The 17,956-nt window shown below is 34.8% G+C and overlaps 1 protein-coding gene across 2 annotated transcripts in view; it reads right to left on the bottom strand.

The window, feature by feature from the left end:
* Positions 1-17,956, bottom strand: part of FASTKD1 (FAST kinase domains 1) — a 48,843-nt gene that overhangs the window by 4,891 nt on the left and 25,996 nt on the right. For both annotated transcript variants that reach the window (XM_047084482.1, XM_047084483.1), the window contains 7 exons: positions 16,792-16,902; positions 15,550-15,681; positions 10,596-11,082; positions 9,435-9,549; positions 6,913-7,041; positions 5,991-6,122; positions 5,515-5,628 (listed from right to left, as the gene is read on the bottom strand). In XM_047084482.1, coding sequence (XP_046940438.1) covers positions 5,515-5,628; positions 5,991-6,122; positions 6,913-7,041; positions 9,435-9,549; positions 10,596-11,082; positions 15,550-15,681; positions 16,792-16,902 — 1,220 coding nt within the window. The remainder of the gene's footprint in view (positions 1-5,514; positions 5,629-5,990; positions 6,123-6,912; positions 7,042-9,434; positions 9,550-10,595; positions 11,083-15,549; positions 15,682-16,791; positions 16,903-17,956) is intronic.

Raw genomic sequence — 17,956 nt, 5'->3', positions numbered from 1 at the left:
CAAACATGAAATATAGTTCTCTCATTGAGGGAACGCATTCTGGAGCTATAATGCCTAGGTCAAATACTAGCTCAGCCATTTGCCAACTATATAACCTTGGGCACACAATAATGTCTCTGGGCCTCAATTTCCTAATATATGAAATAGAATAATTTATGTATCTAGTAAGGGCATAATAAAGAAGTTTATTATATATAAAGCATTGAAGACGGCATCTAACATGTAAGAAACAATATGTAGTTATATCAATTGCTATTGCTGTTGTTGTATGAAACTGCAGCATTGTTTGACAGCTGCGTGTACCAACAAAATATCCTCAAAAAAATCTAAGGATTAAATAAACATCACATACTCACTCAATGAAATATGTATGAAGTCACTAAAAATAATATATATCTATGGGCACAGAAAAATATTTACAATATGTAAACATAGCTACAACTACTATATAGAATAAGCCCTTTTTTGTTTTAAACAAGTTAGAAAAACACACAGTAAAAGTAAACAATGATTAAACATGGTAATTCTTTTTTGTTATCTGTACTTTCTGGGTTTTTTAAGTATATATTTTGTAATTTTTTTAAAAATGTGTGTCTTGAGGCTCCGTAGCTCAGGGGTTAGAGCACTGGTCTCGTAAAAATGTGTGTCTTTTTTGGGGGCACCTGGGTGGCTCAGTTGGTTGGGCATCCGACTTTAGCTCAGGTCATGATCTCATGGCTGGTGACTTCAAGCCCCGTGCCAAACTCAGTGCTGACAGTTCAGAGCCTGGAGCTTGTTTGGGGTTCTGCTTCTCCTCTCTCTCTGCCTGTCCGCCACTCACACTTTGTCTCTCTCTCCTTCAAAAATAAATAAACATTAAAAAAATTTTTTAATATGGGTTTTTAAAACCCTAAGCAATGCTTCCAATCCACAGTTATTAATCATACTATTATACTGTCTTAATTATGCCATATCCATATACACAAATATTACCAGTTAAACCTTATTTTAATGATTTATATACATTTTCACATAAAAATAAGCCTCTTGACAGCAGGAAGTACAAACATGAGTTGGAAATACAATGGGATATAGTAATCCTGGTTTCAGTACTAATTACATGTTATGCATGATTTGTAATCCATGATTTTTTTTTTACTTTTTTCTTTTCTGTATTTTCCAAATGTTTTACATAGATGTGACTCTAATCAGAAAGAAACATTAACAAAAATAATAAAATGCAGTAACAGGAAAGAAGAGCCAGTCACAGTGCCTATCACAAAGCTGGTGCTCAATAATTTTAAATTATGAGATGGAGTTACCCACCATTTTCACATTCATACTTTAGTGCATTTCCTTCCTTTAGTGCATTATTTTTACAGGAGTATATTTTAAAATATAGAAATATATAATTTTTTTAATGTTTATTTATTTTGAGAGAGAGAGAGGGAGAAAGGGAGTAAAATGGGGTCGGGGGGAGGGTGCAGAGAGACAGGGAGAGAATCCCAAGCAGGCTCCTGTCAGTGCAGAGCCCGACGCAGGGCTCGATATCACAAACCATCAAGAAAAATCAAGAGTTAGATGCTTAACCGACTGAGCCACTCAGGTGCCCCAAAATACACATATATTTTAAACAATGCAGATTAACAGGAGTATGAAGACACAGTCCCCAATCTGTGAGTTTTCAACTTTACAATGGTACAAAAGTGATAAGCATTCAATAGAAACCATACTTCAGATTTTTAATTTGGATCCTGCGTGGGCTAACATGCACTACAATAATCTCTTTTGATGCTGGGCAGCAATAGTGAGGACTGACAACTGACACAGAACCATCCTGTTTTTCACGTTCAGTACAGTATTCAATAAATTATATGAGATATTCAATACCTTACTGTAAAACAGGCTTTGTGATAGATGTTTTTGCCCAACTGTAGGCTAATGTAAGTGTTCTGAGCACATTTTAGGTAAACTAAGCTAAACTGTGATGTTCAGCATGTTACATGTATTAAATGCATTTTTGACTCACAATATTTCCAATGTAAAATGGGTCTCCTGGGATATAACCCCATGGTAAGCCAAGGAAGATCTATGTCAATCTTTTAAAACAACCCTGTCACAGGGTGTAGGTCGTCCCCCAATACCTAATACTTCCATTCATTTTTAATAATAGAATTAGCTGAGTACATAACCCGGAATAAAAACCACATTTTCTTAACTTACACATAGCCAAGTGTGGCCATGGGGTATAATTAAAAGCGGTATGTGCAGAGGCGCCTGGGTGGTTCAGTTGGCTAAGCGTCCAACTCTTGATTTCGGCTCAGGTATGGTCTCACAGTTTGTGGGCTAGAGTCCCGTGTCAGACTCCACATGTTGGCAGTATGAACCTTGCTTGGGATTCTCTCTCTCCCTTTCTCTCTGTCCCTCTCCTGCTCATGCTCTCCCTCTCTCTCTCTCTCTCTCTCTCTCTCTCTCTGCACCCCCCCCCCAAACAGTATATGCAACTTCAAGGAACGGTACTTAAGGGACACCCTTCCCTTTCCTTCCCTCCCCCTTCTGCTCAGATTATAGATGTGATAAAGTAGAAGGAGTCATTTTGGACCAAAAAGTGGAAGCTACATGTTGAGGTTGTAAATTATAATAAAATAGAAGGATCCTGAACTTCAATGTTCACGGAGCTGGCATCCCAGCCTTGGATGCCAGTTACACATACAGGAGAAGGAAATAACTTTAAGTTCCTATTATTTGTGGATTTTTGTCACTCATAGCCAAATATAATCCTGACTAACATAAAACCAAACAACTGAGAATACGTGTTTTGTAGTACAAGATGAGGGTATTAATGACTATTGTGTTCAGCCTTTGGCTGAATACAAAAATCACTCTCACACACACACACACACACACACACACACACCATCGGATCACCCATTTCTGCCCAAACATTTCTTCTTCACAAGGCAGACCATTATTTCATTTTTTGACAAATCTTTCATAAAACTCTTATATTGACGTAAAATACTCCTTTTTTTCCCTTATTTTTATTCTTGAGATAAATATCCACTTCTTCTTTGACATAGCAATCCTTAAAACATTATGTTATGCCCACCATAACTCTTCCAGTTTTCAGATTAAACATTCCTAGCTTCTTTGTTAAATAAAATTTATTGAGCACTCACTATGTTCCAAGGACACTGCTAAATGCTTTTCATGCAATATGTCAGGTAATCCTATTAAGTGGACATTATCATCCCCATTTACAGATGAAGAAACTAATAAAGTTCGGAGGTTTAGGAACTTGCTCAGGGACTGGAATCTGTGCAGTTCCTGTCCTCTCTAGTTGTAAGACATGATTTCTAGATCCTTTGTTTCCAGGCCCTATTTGTCACTCTCACAAAATGTAACGCTCAAAAGAAGAATACAATACTAAGATATGTCTGAAGGCCAGAATACAGTGGAACTACTAACTTTCTTGTTATTCTTAATAACATAGTTTAAAACAGTATTTGACTTTTGGTAACCATTTACAGTATTAGTTTATATCAAGCTTTTAATACTTTATAACATCCTGTATGTATGCAGAAGTTTTCTAATCCTAAATTTTATAAAGTTTATGTTAATCCTCTTAAAACCTCATCTTTTCCTTTAAGTCCACATTTGAATTTAGCTATTTTTTAAAGTTTATTTATTTATTTTGAGAGAGAGAGAGAGAGAGAGAGAGAGAGAGAGAGAGAGCACACAAGTAGGTGAGGAGCAGAGAGAGAGGAAGAGACAGAATCCCAAGCAGGCTCCATGCCATCAGTGCAGAGCCCAATGTGGGACTCAAATTCACGAACTGAAAGATCATGACCTGAGCCGAGATCAAGAGTCAGACACCTAACCAACTGAGCCACCCAGGTGCCCTAAATTTAGCTATTAAAAAAAAAAAATCTTATGTTGCCACCCAATTTATCAGCTGGCCAACCAACTTTATGTCATCCATGATGAAATCAGAATGCCTTCTACAACTAGACCACTGTGAAACAAGGTTAACCAGGTTAGAGTTGATCATACGTACCTATGGAAATCTTCATCCAGGTTGATAATCCAACTTAGTTTTTATGATGAGCTTAAAACAATGAAATTGTTTCAGGGTACTTAGTGGAGAGGAAAAGAACTTTTGAAGATCTAGGAATGTTCAGTGAATCTGAACCTGGGATTTACTTAGAATTTTTTAAAAATATTTTTTAATGTTTATTTACTTGGGGGGGGGTAGAGAGCATGAGTGGGGGAGGGGCAGAGAGAGGGGGAGACACAGAATCCAAAGCAGGGTCCACACTCTGAGCTGTCAGCACAGAGCCTGATGCGGGGCTCAAACTCACAGACCGTGAGATCATGACCTCAGCCGAAGCCAGACACTTAATGGATTGAGCCACCCAGGAGCCCCTGGGTTTTACCTACAATTAGTAAAAGATAAGTAAAAAATTTTTTTTGAAAAACAGCAAAATGCTGACGGTTATCAAAGCTGGACCATGGGAACCTGAGAAATCACTGTACTCTTCTATTTCAGTCTGTTTGGAAATTTCCATTTGATGAGACAAAGTAGAAACTTTAATTAGTTCAGTCTTCTGGGGCACCTGGGTGGCTCAGTTGGTTAAGCGGCCAACTCTTGATTTTGGTTTATGATCTCACAGCTTGTGAGTTTGAGCCCCGCGTGGGGCTCTGTGCCTATAGCGTGCAGCCTGCTTGCGATTCTCCCTCTCTCTCTGCCCCTCCCCTGCTCATACTCTGTTTCTCAAAAATAAATAATAAATAAATTAAAAAAAAAAAACTTTTAAAAATAGATCTACCCTATGACCCAGCAACAGCACTGCTAGGAATTTACTCAAGGGATACAGGAGTGCTGATGCATAGGGGCACTTGTACCCCAATGTTTATAGCAGCACTCTCAACAATAGCCAAATTATGGAAAGAGCCTAAATGTCCATCAACTGATGAATAGATAAAGAAATTGTGGTTTATATACACAATGGAACACTACTTGACAATGAGAAAGAATGAAATCTGGCCTTTGTAGCAACGTGGATGGAACTGGAGAGTGTCATGCTAAGTGAATTAAGTCACACAGAGAAAGACAGATACCATATGTTTTCACTCTTATGTGGATCCTGAGAAACTTAACAGAAGACCATGGGGGAGGGGAAGGAAAAAAAAAGTTAGAGAGGGAGAGAGCCAAAGCATAAGAGACTCTTAAAAACTGAGAACAAACTGAGGGTTGATGGGGGGTGGGAGGGGAGGAGGTGGGAGGGAGGGGGGGTGGGTGATGGGCACTGAGGAGGGCACCTGTTGGGATGAGCACTGGGTGTTGTATGGAAACCAATTTGACAATTAATTTCATATTAAAAAAAATAATTATAAAATAAAAAAGTGGTCTTAGAGTGATAAGAAAAAATAATAAATAAATAAATAAATAAATAAATAAATAAATAAATAAACTTTTATAAAAAAAATTAGTTTAGCCTTCTGAAAGTACCTAGTAACCTGCCAAATACTTACCTATTTTATGGTAATAAGGTGTAAGAACCGAGGCTTTTACATAATTGGTTCCTCCTAACACCTCTGCTAACATTTTATAAATCTGCTGTTGTGCTCCATTCATGCTGCCAGTATCTTTATGAAAATAAAAATAATTACTTCACTTAAAATAGGTTAATCCATTTTTTAATAAAAATCATCCCAATTCTGCAAACCAAAAAACAAAGATTAGTATTTTCATCAAGAGCTTCAGTATAATACCATATGCAATGATATTAAATTCAGAACAATGTAAGTTCTGTATTTTCTACCAAAAGAGGATTAGTGTCCTAAATATTAAGAAATTCTTATAACACAAATCTCACCTACAAAACGGTTCTACTAAATAGGTCATGGCACTCGCAGCAACTCTGGTGTCATGGTTAGGCTTAGCAAGGTACTACCTAAAGTTTACTTTGGAATTAAACTTTGCTGTCTGACCCAAAGAAAACTCAAACCTTTATTATACTGTTGTTGGCAGAAGCGGTCATGAAACCATGGAATCTGATACTCAGGGCATTCCAAGCAGACAGCTCTATTTAACTCCATAAGACGTAATTGGACCCTCATACTTAAAGATGAACATAAAACTGAAAGCAAAAATAAAATATTAATGGATTTTAACAGGTTTTTCACATTCATTTATTCCCATTATTTGTTAGTACTTTTAGTCTCATATTATAAAATCATCTCATTTGCACACACATGCTTTATATTTTTTAATTATTCAATGGTTTGATTAGGAACAACTCTTATGTCATTTTCACTACTCACAAACATTAGAACTACATTTTTAAAAATACAACCAAAGAATTTTCATTGACCTAATATTTCACATTAGGAACCAATCCTAAAGAAACAAAGATGAGGTCAGTGATTCATATATAACAGTCATTATTTATAATAATGAAGAATTGAAAACAACCTACATGATAACAAATGCTATCACATTCACATCATGGCAGATTATATAGACACTAAAAAAATCATGACATCAAAAAATACTTAATGGCATGCAGAACTGTTCAAAATATAGTTCAATGACCATAGGCAACATACAAAAGTGATATATAAATAATCCAAATTTTGTTTTAAAATACAGATAGATATATAAACACACACATAAGAACAGGAGACATACAGAAAAAAAGATACACTCCAAAACATTATTTAAAGTGGTAGTTTCACTTGGCAAAAGATGATGAGTAATCTCTTACTTTCATTTTTATACTTTTCTATGTTTTCCAAATTTTCTACAAGAAGCAGGAAATACTTTTATAAACAGAAAAACATATATTAACATTCGAGTGCTTCAGTAGAGGTAGAGTTGAAACCTGGCTAAAAGCACAAGTAATAATTTGATAAAATATAGGTACATACGTTCAAGTTGAGAATCCATTTTGGCTAAGAATTTAATGTTAAAAATAGCCTGCAGCAGATCTTCTGGAAAATATTCAAGTGTGGCCAAAGAGAAACCAAGAAACACTAACATGAGAGGATCCAGTACACCTAAAACAAAATTACCATTAAAAAATTTATAATGTACAGCCACTTCACATATACGTAAGTACACACTTTATTCAGTTCAAACCAGGTTTTTAAAAAATAATACAAACACAGCCTTTTTTAAATACAAACACAGCCTTGACAAAACTCATCTATACTGTTAATAAGACAGGATAGTGGTGAAGTGCTTACATCTGGGTGGGAATAGAGTAGGAAAGGGGGACAGGAGAGAAGGATACTGTGGTAATACTCTGTTTCTTCACCTGGATCGGATTCCTTGGGTGATTCAACTTGTATAAATTCATACTACATGCTAAGGATATGTAAATGTTCCTGTATTATTATTTCACTTCCATAAAAAGTGTTTTAAATTGCTTTGAAAAGAGAAAGAATTCAAAACAAAAGGTCAATGATGTATGTAAAAACTGGTCCTAGTCTTTATAAATTGGTAACAATATAATATTGTTCAGAATGTGTTAGGTATCCCAGCGCCTGGGTGGCTGGGTTGGTTGAGCCACTGACTAGATAAACGCTCAGGTCATGATCTTGCAGTCATAAGATCAAGCCTCACATTAGGCTCCTCCCTTTTTCTCTGCCCTGCTCTCTGCCTCTCTTCTGCTCGTGTGTGCACTCTCTCTCTCTCTCTCTCTCTCTCTCTCAAAATACATAAATAAACTTAAAAAAAAAGAGAATGTGTTAGGCGTCATTCCAACTTTACATATATATTAACTCACTGAAACCTCACTTCAGTATATGGCAGGAACAATTATTATCTCCTCTTTGTAAATAAGTATACAGAGGCACAGAGAAGTTAAATGACTTGCCTAAAGTCACACAGTTAGCAGCAAGTGGAGGCTAGACTACTATTCTGTGCTGCTGTGTAGGGATCTCAAATATCCAGGCTGAGTGTAGACACATGTGAAGCTCAGATTTCATATAGCAGTTCCTCCCTTTCCTGTCCCCCAACAGCATGACACATGTCCCAGAGTACAAGACTAAGGTTATTTAGCTGATTTGCCTCATCCAAGAGACATTTCTGATGAGAAGGAAGGGGTCCCTATTGACAGCAAATGTCCTTCTTAGAAAGGACAACAAAGATGTTAAATCTTTTCTTCTGGATATTTTTGCTGAGTCTATTTAATAAATCAAAATCATTGGGGCGCCTGGGTGGCGCAGTCGGTTGAGCGTCCGACTTCAGCCAGGTCATGATCTCGCGGTCCGTGAGTTCGAGCCCCGCGTCGGGCTCTGGGCTGATGGCTCAGAGCCTGGAGCCTGTTTCCGATTCTGTGTCTCCCTCTCTCTCTACCCCTCCCCCGTTCATGCTCTGTCTCTCTCTGTCACAAAAATAAATAAACGTTGAAAAAAAAAATAATAAATCAAAATCAAGTCATAAATGAGGTTAATAGTAACCTGTCAAAATTATATTTATTCAAAATAAAGAAAATTATCATACCATTATTTAAAAGTTTACTTATAAAGGCTCCCATGAATTTTCCAAACATTCTGTTAGTAAGTCTTAAAAAAATCAAAGCTATATTTCTCAACCTTTCTTCTCTTAAACATTTTATTTAAAAAAAAAAAAGGATATGCTTTCATTTCCTTCTGATGGACACAAGACTGAACAACTGGGAGAGCACACTCTAAGTCTCAGATTCAGGTCTCCTCTTTCTACACATAATTCTGTTACTAAAAAAGGGTGTATATGAATGCCACACGTGCATACGCCCATTCATGACTAAATATATACATATCACAACAGCCCATTTTACTTATCTATTTGCAGACAAAGTAGTATCAGACATAGTTCTCATATCATAGTATCGGTCAATGACAAGAGAAAGGAAAAAAAAACAGAATATCTAGATTATAAGAGACTAAAGAGGTATCATCCTAATGCAATAGGTGGTCCTTGATTAGATCCTGGGTCCAAAATAACCACTGTGAAGAGAATTTGGGGAACCATGGGCTGTGTATTAGATATTAGGGACTACTCATTTTCTTAGATGTGATAACACTATTATGGTGAAGAGGTCATTATTCTTAGGAGGTATATGCTGAAGCAATTAGGGGTAAAGGATCACAACACAACTTACTGTGAAATGGCTCTGAAAAAAAGTAAGAGAGCAAGAGAAACAAACAATAAAGCAAATATAATAAAATGTTAACAATTACTAAATCTGCCCATTGAGTATATAGGGGCTCTTTGATTCTTTCCATTTTTTCAAGTTTGACATTTTTTCATAATAAAAATGCTTCAAAAATGGGTACAAACTTTTTTTTAGGTCTAGAACTCATGGCTGTTATGGTTACCCCTTAAATGAAGGATATCTCTTACCACAATGGCAATGGTATCCTCCAACCTACTTACTCAATGTACTGCCAAACAATATACCTACTTAAGTAAGAATTAAGGTGTTGAACGCAAATTCCAAAAAATTCATCACTTTGAGGTGGATCATAGTTCAAGATGCTAAATGGAAGAATAATAGGAAGGATCGCAAAAGGGTGGATCTGTATAAACACAACAAAATGTTACAGTTTAAACTTCAGTAAAACAAAACAAAATTTTAACCTAATTATTATTTTGGGTAGAAATCTTTTTCTAACGTGCTGAGAGTTAAATGAACATGCCTACAGTAAAATGATAAATGCAGCACTACTTATTAATTTTTCCACCCTGCTATAATCTACTTAATCCTACCACTAGTTTCTAGTAACTCTAGTATCAACGCAGAAAAAATTAATCAGATAAAATGCAAATTAATTTTGTTAGGTGTAAAACCTATTCCAGGATTCATTAGTCATTAAAATGAATAGGAAATAGTATCACTAATTTCCATCCTATCAGCGCATTATAGAGACCCATCATATAATGTAATTAAGGAAGCTAATTAGTTTATAATCATTAGCATTTATTTTTCTTTCATTGATTCATTTTTTAATTTCATTATTCACTCATTCATCCAAAACTTAATGACTGCCAGGTACAACAGATTTTTATTTTAATTTGGGAGAAATATCGTCTCGTAAGTAAAAGCCTTATCTGATATATACAAGAGATTTTAATAAGTGAGCTTCTTCTCACATAATCCAAAAAGCAACATTTTACAAGTAAGTTCCAGAAACAAATCTGTAAGAAAACACACTGACAATTTAAGAATACACAAGTCAGTGTACAGCTTATATTTTTCTCATTTTTCACATTTGGGCTTTTGAATGGAGTCGTTCTTAGTAAAAGTAATATTACAGGATTATAGAAAATAAAAAGAAAATAAAAATCATTCATACTCCATTTCCTAATACAACTACTATTAAGTATTTCCTTCTAGACAATGAAAGTTGACTACAGATCCTAAAAACATTGTAGTGAACCAAAAGGTGACTGCTAATCTCCCCAAATCTATACTGCGGGAGGAAGAAACTTTAGAGGAAGAACAAACTGTGGCACCGAACACTAGAATTTAATTTTTAAACTTCAAATTCCAATTAAGTTCTCAAAGTACTTACGATGAACTTATTCTTTTAGAAACTGACAACTACATAAAACTCAATTTCACCTTTTCAGTCTGCTGAAGGACCACCGAAGCTATCCTATCAAGTAGCAAAGTACTGAGGTAGTTAGTTCTAGAAAGAAAAGATGCAATCTCAGCCACATTTTTGTAATTAATTTCATCCATCAAACGGTGTAAAGTAGCAACTGTTTCTTCAAGAAGTGACTCAGCAAACCAGTCTCCTTTTAAAGATTTAAGTTCTTCCCATAACAGATTCAAATTGGTGCATTTCTGTAGTCTCTGAAGACCATAGTGATCTAGTTTTTGAAGTAGTTTCAGCTGTTTCCCAGTAGTATTATCCAGATATGTGTGATCATAATGAATCCATCTTAAAACAGATGTGGCGAAACTATTCAGGTCAGTTAGGTCACATTGTGGTAAAACTGCTTCAATTCGAGATACCTCCACTTCATCTAGGTAAGGAGATGGAAGAATGGAAAGGGCATAGACCAGGATGGAAATCTCACTAGGTATAACACTAATTTTCAAATAACTATAAAGGAAGGGGGAGAAAATGAAAAGAACAAAATTAATAAATCAGCAACAATAATGAAATATATTTAAAGTCTGAATATATAATTATTATTATAATTAATAGATGTGGTAGGCTTAAAATACAAGTTAGTTTAAGAAGGGTTAGATAAATTCAAAGATGACAGGTCCACAAAGGATTACTAAGAGAAGTCCTAAGATTTTCTAAGGCACATCCCAAATATTTTACGCAAAAATGAAACCATAGTCCCTAGCAAACCAAAGATCAGTGTCAGAACAATGTTTCCAGGGCTGTTGCTTGTGACAGATTTTGGGCTCAAAGTTTGGTCTGACCTGTCAGGAGCTGGTATGACCTAGCACAGGCCCTGCCATACTGTGATCACTCAGTAACACTAGTTCCCTTCCCACTTCTGCTATATAGGAAGTCCAACCTTAAAAAAACAGAAAACACAGAACATACAAGTGACCCCATTTTCTACTCCTTTTTCCCCAAATTCCCATGATAACAGTCTCACCCCCAAAGTAAGAGTCTTGCCACCAGGACAGCAGTTGTTAAATCGCAAATAAAAAACCGAGAACTTTTAAAGATTCTTTTAGCTTAGACGTACTAGAAGAAAAAATCAAATCTAAATTAAAACAAAGTTGTTGAGCTACTTTTTAAAATATTAAATTAGCACATTAAAATAATCATAATAGTCATTGCTAGAAAGGGTGCATCAACACAGGCATTTTAAACCTAAAAAGCAACAATATCATTTGACATGGTCAATTCCTGTCTAGGAAACTAGACTAAGAAAATAAACTAAAATGTGGGCAAATATGAACCTATTTTGGGGCTCCTGGGTGGCTCAGTTGGTTAAGCATCCAACTTCGGCTTGAGTCATGATCTCACAGTTCATGGGTTCGAGCCCTGCATCGGGCTCTGGGCTAACAGCTCAGAGCCTGAAGCCTGCTTTGGATTATGTGTCTCCCTCTCTCTCTGCCCCTCCCCTATTCATTCTCTGTCTCTCTCACTCTCTCTCTCAATAATAAATAAACATTAACAAATTTTTTAATTTTTTAAATATATAGGATTATGAAAGAAAAATAAATAAGATGCTAGCAAAGATTTGTGTTATGTTAATTCATCGTATTTTTACATGGCTAACATTCAAAAACTGAATATTCAATGAGGGAATACTTAAGTGAATTATGATACAGTCATATGATAGGTAATATCCAGTCATTAAAAAGATTTACAAATAGTTCTAAATGATGTGAGAAAATGCTAAGTGGGTAAGGTTAAGGGGGGGGGAATACAAAACTAATCTCAACTAGGAGGGACAAAAAATTTTTTTTTCAATATATGAAATTTACTGTCAAATTGGTTTCCATACAACACCCTGTGCTCATCCCAAAAGGTGTCCTCCTCAATACCCATCACCCACCCCCCCCTCCCTCCCACCTCCTCCCCTCCCACCCCCCATCAACCCTCAGTTTGTTCTCAGTTTTTAAGAGTCTCTTATGCTTTGGCTCTCTTCCACTCTAACCTCTTTTTTTTTTTTTCCTTCCCTTCCCCCATGGGTTTCTGTTAAGTTTCTCAGGATCCACATAAGAGTGAAAACATATGGTATCTGTCTTTCTCTGTATGGCTTATTTCACTTAGCATGACACTCTCCAGTTCCATCCACGTTGCTACAAAGAGCCATATTTTGTTCTTTCTCATTGCCATGTAGTATTCCATTGTGTATATAAACCACAATTTCTTTATCCATTCATCAGTTGATGGACATTTAGACTCTTTCCATAACTTGGCTATTGTTGAGAGTGCTGCTATGAACATTGGGGTACAAGTGCCCCTATGCATCAGTACTCCTGTATCCCTTGGGTAAATTCCTAGCAGTGCTATTGCTGGGTCATAAGGTAGGTCTATTTTTAATTTTCTGAGGAACCTCCACACTGTTTTCCAGAGTGGCTGCACCAATTTGCATTCCCACCAACAGTGCAAGAGGGTTCCCGTTTCTCCACATCCTCTCCAGCATCTATAGTGGAGGGAAAAAAAATTTTATACACACATGTGTAAGTATTATCACAAATGTATATATATCACAAACTGTTGTCAGTGGATGAATGAGTTTAGGAATGATTTTTATTTTCTTCTTTATACTTTTTTCTATTTTCCAAAATTTCCAAAATAATTGTTATACAATGTTTGGCCCAGTGCCTGACACAAAGTAGGTACTCAATTAGTACTAAATGAATATTTTATTCTTAGAGCCACAAAAAATAAATACACCCTTTTATGTAAAGGGAAAAACTTTATCTGTCTGCAGAATTGACCTAGGAGATAGAACTCTCAATATTTGCCAACCTTGTGATACTTGTCTAAAAGTAAACTCCCAACAGATACAATCTCTTCAACCTCTACTTGATGTTTTTCCTGGAAATAGTTCCTCAAATTCCAAAACTTACATGTGCATGTGTGTTCCCTTACAATATCACCACATACCCACCAGTATGGCTAAAATTAGAAAATAAAAATATACAAGTGTTGGCAGGGACGTGGAATAGGAATGCTCACATTCTGCTGGTGGGAATATAAACTGGTACAGATACTCTAGAAAACCATTTACCAGGATCTACTGAGGATGAACATATATTTAATCTATGAACCAACAATTACAATCCTTGGTAAATATCTACAGAAGTGCATACATATATCTACTAAAAGATATGTATGAGGATATTCATAACAGCACTATTCATAATAGCCAAAAACTGGAAACAAAATATCCACCGCCTATAGAATGAATAAAAATATTTTTGTTATATTCTTACAAAGAGAATACCATACAACAAAAACATGGGTAAATCTCATAAACATAATATTGAGCCAAAAGAAGCCAGACACAAAATAGGCAAAACTAATCCATGCAGTTAGAACTAAGTGTAGCAGTTAATCTGGGAGACAGGGGAAGCAGAGTAATGAGGAGAAATGTACATTATATTTCAATACAGTAAAAAAAAAAAAAAAAAAAAAGCCACCAAAAACCAACATTATTCTAGTAAATCAATTCCCCGTGTTCTCTGAATGGTTTCAGGAGCTATTTGTATAAACATCTATGTGAATAGTTCAATTAAATTGTGTTCCTTCTAACATCTACTTAATATTGCTTGCACTGAAATAGGGGAAAGTGAGCACCTATGATTTTCATACAACATCTCCCAATTAGGGTTTGGATAAAATTTTAAATTACAGAGACATATAAGGGCCATCCCTACTCAGAGTTACTAAATTTTAACATTGTCATATTTGCTTCAAGTCATTCTATAAAGGAAATAAAACATCACAGGTAAAGTGGAATCCCCTTGTATGATCCCACTTCTGCTCTTATTTTTCTGTTAACATACCTAGAGGCAAACGGTATTCTATAATTTAACTTTTTAAAAAACATTGTGCAGACCAAATAAACCATGTCCCTGGGTCAGTTTATGAAAATTTAGAACATAAAATTCTTCATTCAGAGGCTAATAAAAGTCCATGCTATATGTGAAAAGGGTGAGGAAACAATAATCCTGCATATTAATACCTTGATAAGAAGGAAGTTATTTCTTCAAGAAAAGAGTGAACTTTCTACTAACATACCTATTAAGCTAAATTTTCACCTGATAAAGTGCCACCTCTTATTCTTCAGTTCAAATCCTTCTGAACCTTAACAGCATATACCTTTATTATAATAAAAATCATTTTGAACTACGTGCCAGTCTTTTGATTAATCGCATAGAATCCCATGTCTGGTCTTCCAGGAATCAAACTAAATCAAACTAAATCAAACTAGTATAGAAAAATGGAGGAGAAAAAGATTAATCTAGCTTTAGTTTAACTCAAGACATTATTCTGATCATTAAAATAAAAAAATTTTAATGGAAAACTCCATTTTGGCTCCATTTCCATAAACATCAATGGAAAACTAACTTCCTAGTTGAAATACAAATGTTATATCCATAGAAAAGCAGAAAATGTTAAATTATATACAAAAATGCTTTTGTAAGTAATATTATTCTTAATATCTTATTTTAAAAAGTAGAAATTAAAAAAATTTAATATGTCGTAAGACAATCTAACACGCCTTAAAATAGGCAAGTAAGCAGACTGAAGGCCCCTAAATATGAATGCTCCCAAATGGAGTTTTGCCTTGTTGGGCAGCTCCAATTTTTCGTAGTTATTCTATTCCTGCATGAAAGGAAAATGCCTTGGCTTTTGCCGTTATTCATGCCCTAGGGAACTCCTCGCCCTACTGGCTTCATTTCAAAATATACCAAGCATGAGCACTTGCAAAATGGGTATTGGAGGAGACAAGTGTGTTAACATTTTAAATAATAAGCCACTTAATTCTGCCTCCAAAAGTTCCAACTCTCTACGTAATCAAGCAAAACAGATGTTGAGTCTAGATTATAAAATAAATAAACACTTTGATTTTAACCTTACCTATGCAGTAATTCTCTGAGTTTCACAAAAAGCTCTTTATTTTGAAAATGGAGAAAAATCAGTGCTCGAGTTATCTTCAATAACTCTATCGGTTTATAGTTATCCAAATGTTTATGCAGAATTGAAGCAATTCTAAAAAGAATGGTAAAATATATTAAAAATTCATTCACTTATTTATTAAACATTTACTGAGGAGCTCTTTCATGCCAGACATACACTGCTTTAGAGGAATGAATAAAATAAGGTTTTCTGTTCTTGAACAGCTATCTCAAGAAGGTGACAGAAATGTAAACAACAAAATAGAATGATATAAGAGCTATCAATGAAGTGTGAATGAAATAATATTTAATTATTAATAGTAAGAGGAGGAGGGTGCCTTGATTGCTCAGTTAAGCATCTGACTCGATTTCGGCTCTAGTCATGATGTCGTGGTTCGTGAGTTTGAGCCCCACGCCGGCTCTACACTGACTCCCTCCCTCTCTGCCCTTTCCCTACTTGTGTGAGAATTCTCTCTCTCTCTCTCTCTCTCTCTCTCTCTCTCTCTCTCTCTCTCTCTCTCACACACACACACACTCTCTCAAAATAAATAAATAAATATTTAAAAAATAATAATAGGAGGGAAAAGCATAAAGTTTCACTTTCTAAATTAAAAAGAACTCAGAAAACAGCCATCAAATTCCACATCTTCCCCCAAAAGAAATCTTTATCAGGATTTACTAACAATTAGCAAAACTGATTTAATTCTCTTTCTTAAATCCACTGGCCCTCTAATGGAACTAATTAAAAACAATGAGAAATGCGCCAAGAAATGGGGCATAAGGAATACTTTAAAAAGGAACATATAATTGATAATAAAACATTAAATATATATCTGAACTATGCATTTTTTTTCTTCTTAAATTTCAAGTAAAAGAAAGACAATATATGGAGGTATGATTTCAAGGTAACAACTGTGGTATGAAACAAATCAAGTTCACATAGATGCCCTCCACTTTCCAAGACTAAAATGTTCTGGCTTGAGAATAACAATAGCAGCAAATGAAGTGAAAAATACTATAGACAATTTAAAAATCTCTACCTTAAAAAACAAGCTATTTAATAAACAATGCCTTAAGTGTTAATTCCTTATTTCTTCAAAACCAACAGCTAAATTATAGAAAAAAAATAAGGCATCCTCAAAAAAAAAATAGTTACTTATGAATGACAACTAAAGATAAGGCCATGAATTTTAGGAAAGACTACTTTTTATTCAGATGTGAATTTCTGCTTTCCATCTCTTCCATTGCTCCCATCACTGCCAAGGCTTGCTGGCTGGTTAGCTCCTCTGACATTAATAATATAGTTGATTTAAGTCTAGAAGAAAAGAAAAATACTTTTATGTTGAATAACTGATGAAGCCTATGAAAGTTTTGTGGTTTTTTTTTAAATAACAGTTCTGAGGTAACAAAAAAATATAAACAAAAACTGAATTCTTTATATAATTCCAATTTTCTCCCCACCTAATAGGGGATAATATAAATATAATTGAATAAAGAAAAATATACTGTTTTCATCAAAGGAATTAGGCTTCAGTACAATCTAATCTTAAACTGTCTCTTAAAAAATACAGACAAAAGGTTTTTAAACTGATTTTCAAATAAGATAAAGTTATAATGATTATAAAATACAATAATCCAGTGAAATTCAGGACTATAGAGCTAAAGAACTAAAAATTGGCATTCTAACAATATCCCAATTATTCTAAATTGAGTAAGATCTGATCAGGAAGTCAATATACCTGCATATTAACAGAAATCTTACCTACTAAATACTTGCTGTGACACTATAAACTGAAAATTTACAAAGATGATCCATTTTGAAACCATCCAAAATTGCACACTAATACAACTATCTATATATAACTGTATCTTTTAGAATAATTTAGAATTATTCATATTGGATAGCTCTACACCATCTTTTTCATCAACTTTATCAAACATTTTCAAATCCAGCTTCTCCTCAAAGCTTTGCCCAGTCATTTATTGTCTCTATATTTTTCTTTCATTTTCCTGTCTACTATCTATAATCACTAATTTGAGTACTTATTCATAACTATATTGCAGTATCGTGGTATTTATGTAATTCAATTATATATACATTTCTATCCTTCCAACTGGAATATAAACTGCTTGAAGGCAGGCACCCAGTTAAATTCAACTTCTGTACTGCTTTAGAATATGAGATTCCAACAATACTTAGTGACCAAAAATAAATAATTAAAAAATAAAATTCCAATAAAAGCTTTTTAAGTAATCATCTTGTTCCCATCTTCATACAGTCTCTTAAAATGTCTTAAATGTCTTCATATAATTCACAGGACTCTTAAAATTAAAACTCTCCCTGTGTGTCCTTTGCTAACAGAGTAATA

This window comes from Lynx rufus, unplaced genomic scaffold, assembly GCF_022079265.1.
Source record: "Lynx rufus isolate CCGP_SWC_20201006 ecotype Redwood Valley unplaced genomic scaffold, mLynRuf1.p SCAF_2, whole genome shotgun sequence".
NCBI lineage: Eukaryota > Metazoa > Chordata > Mammalia > Carnivora > Felidae > Lynx > Lynx rufus.
This window is presented reverse-complemented; position numbering and strand designations above follow the sequence as displayed.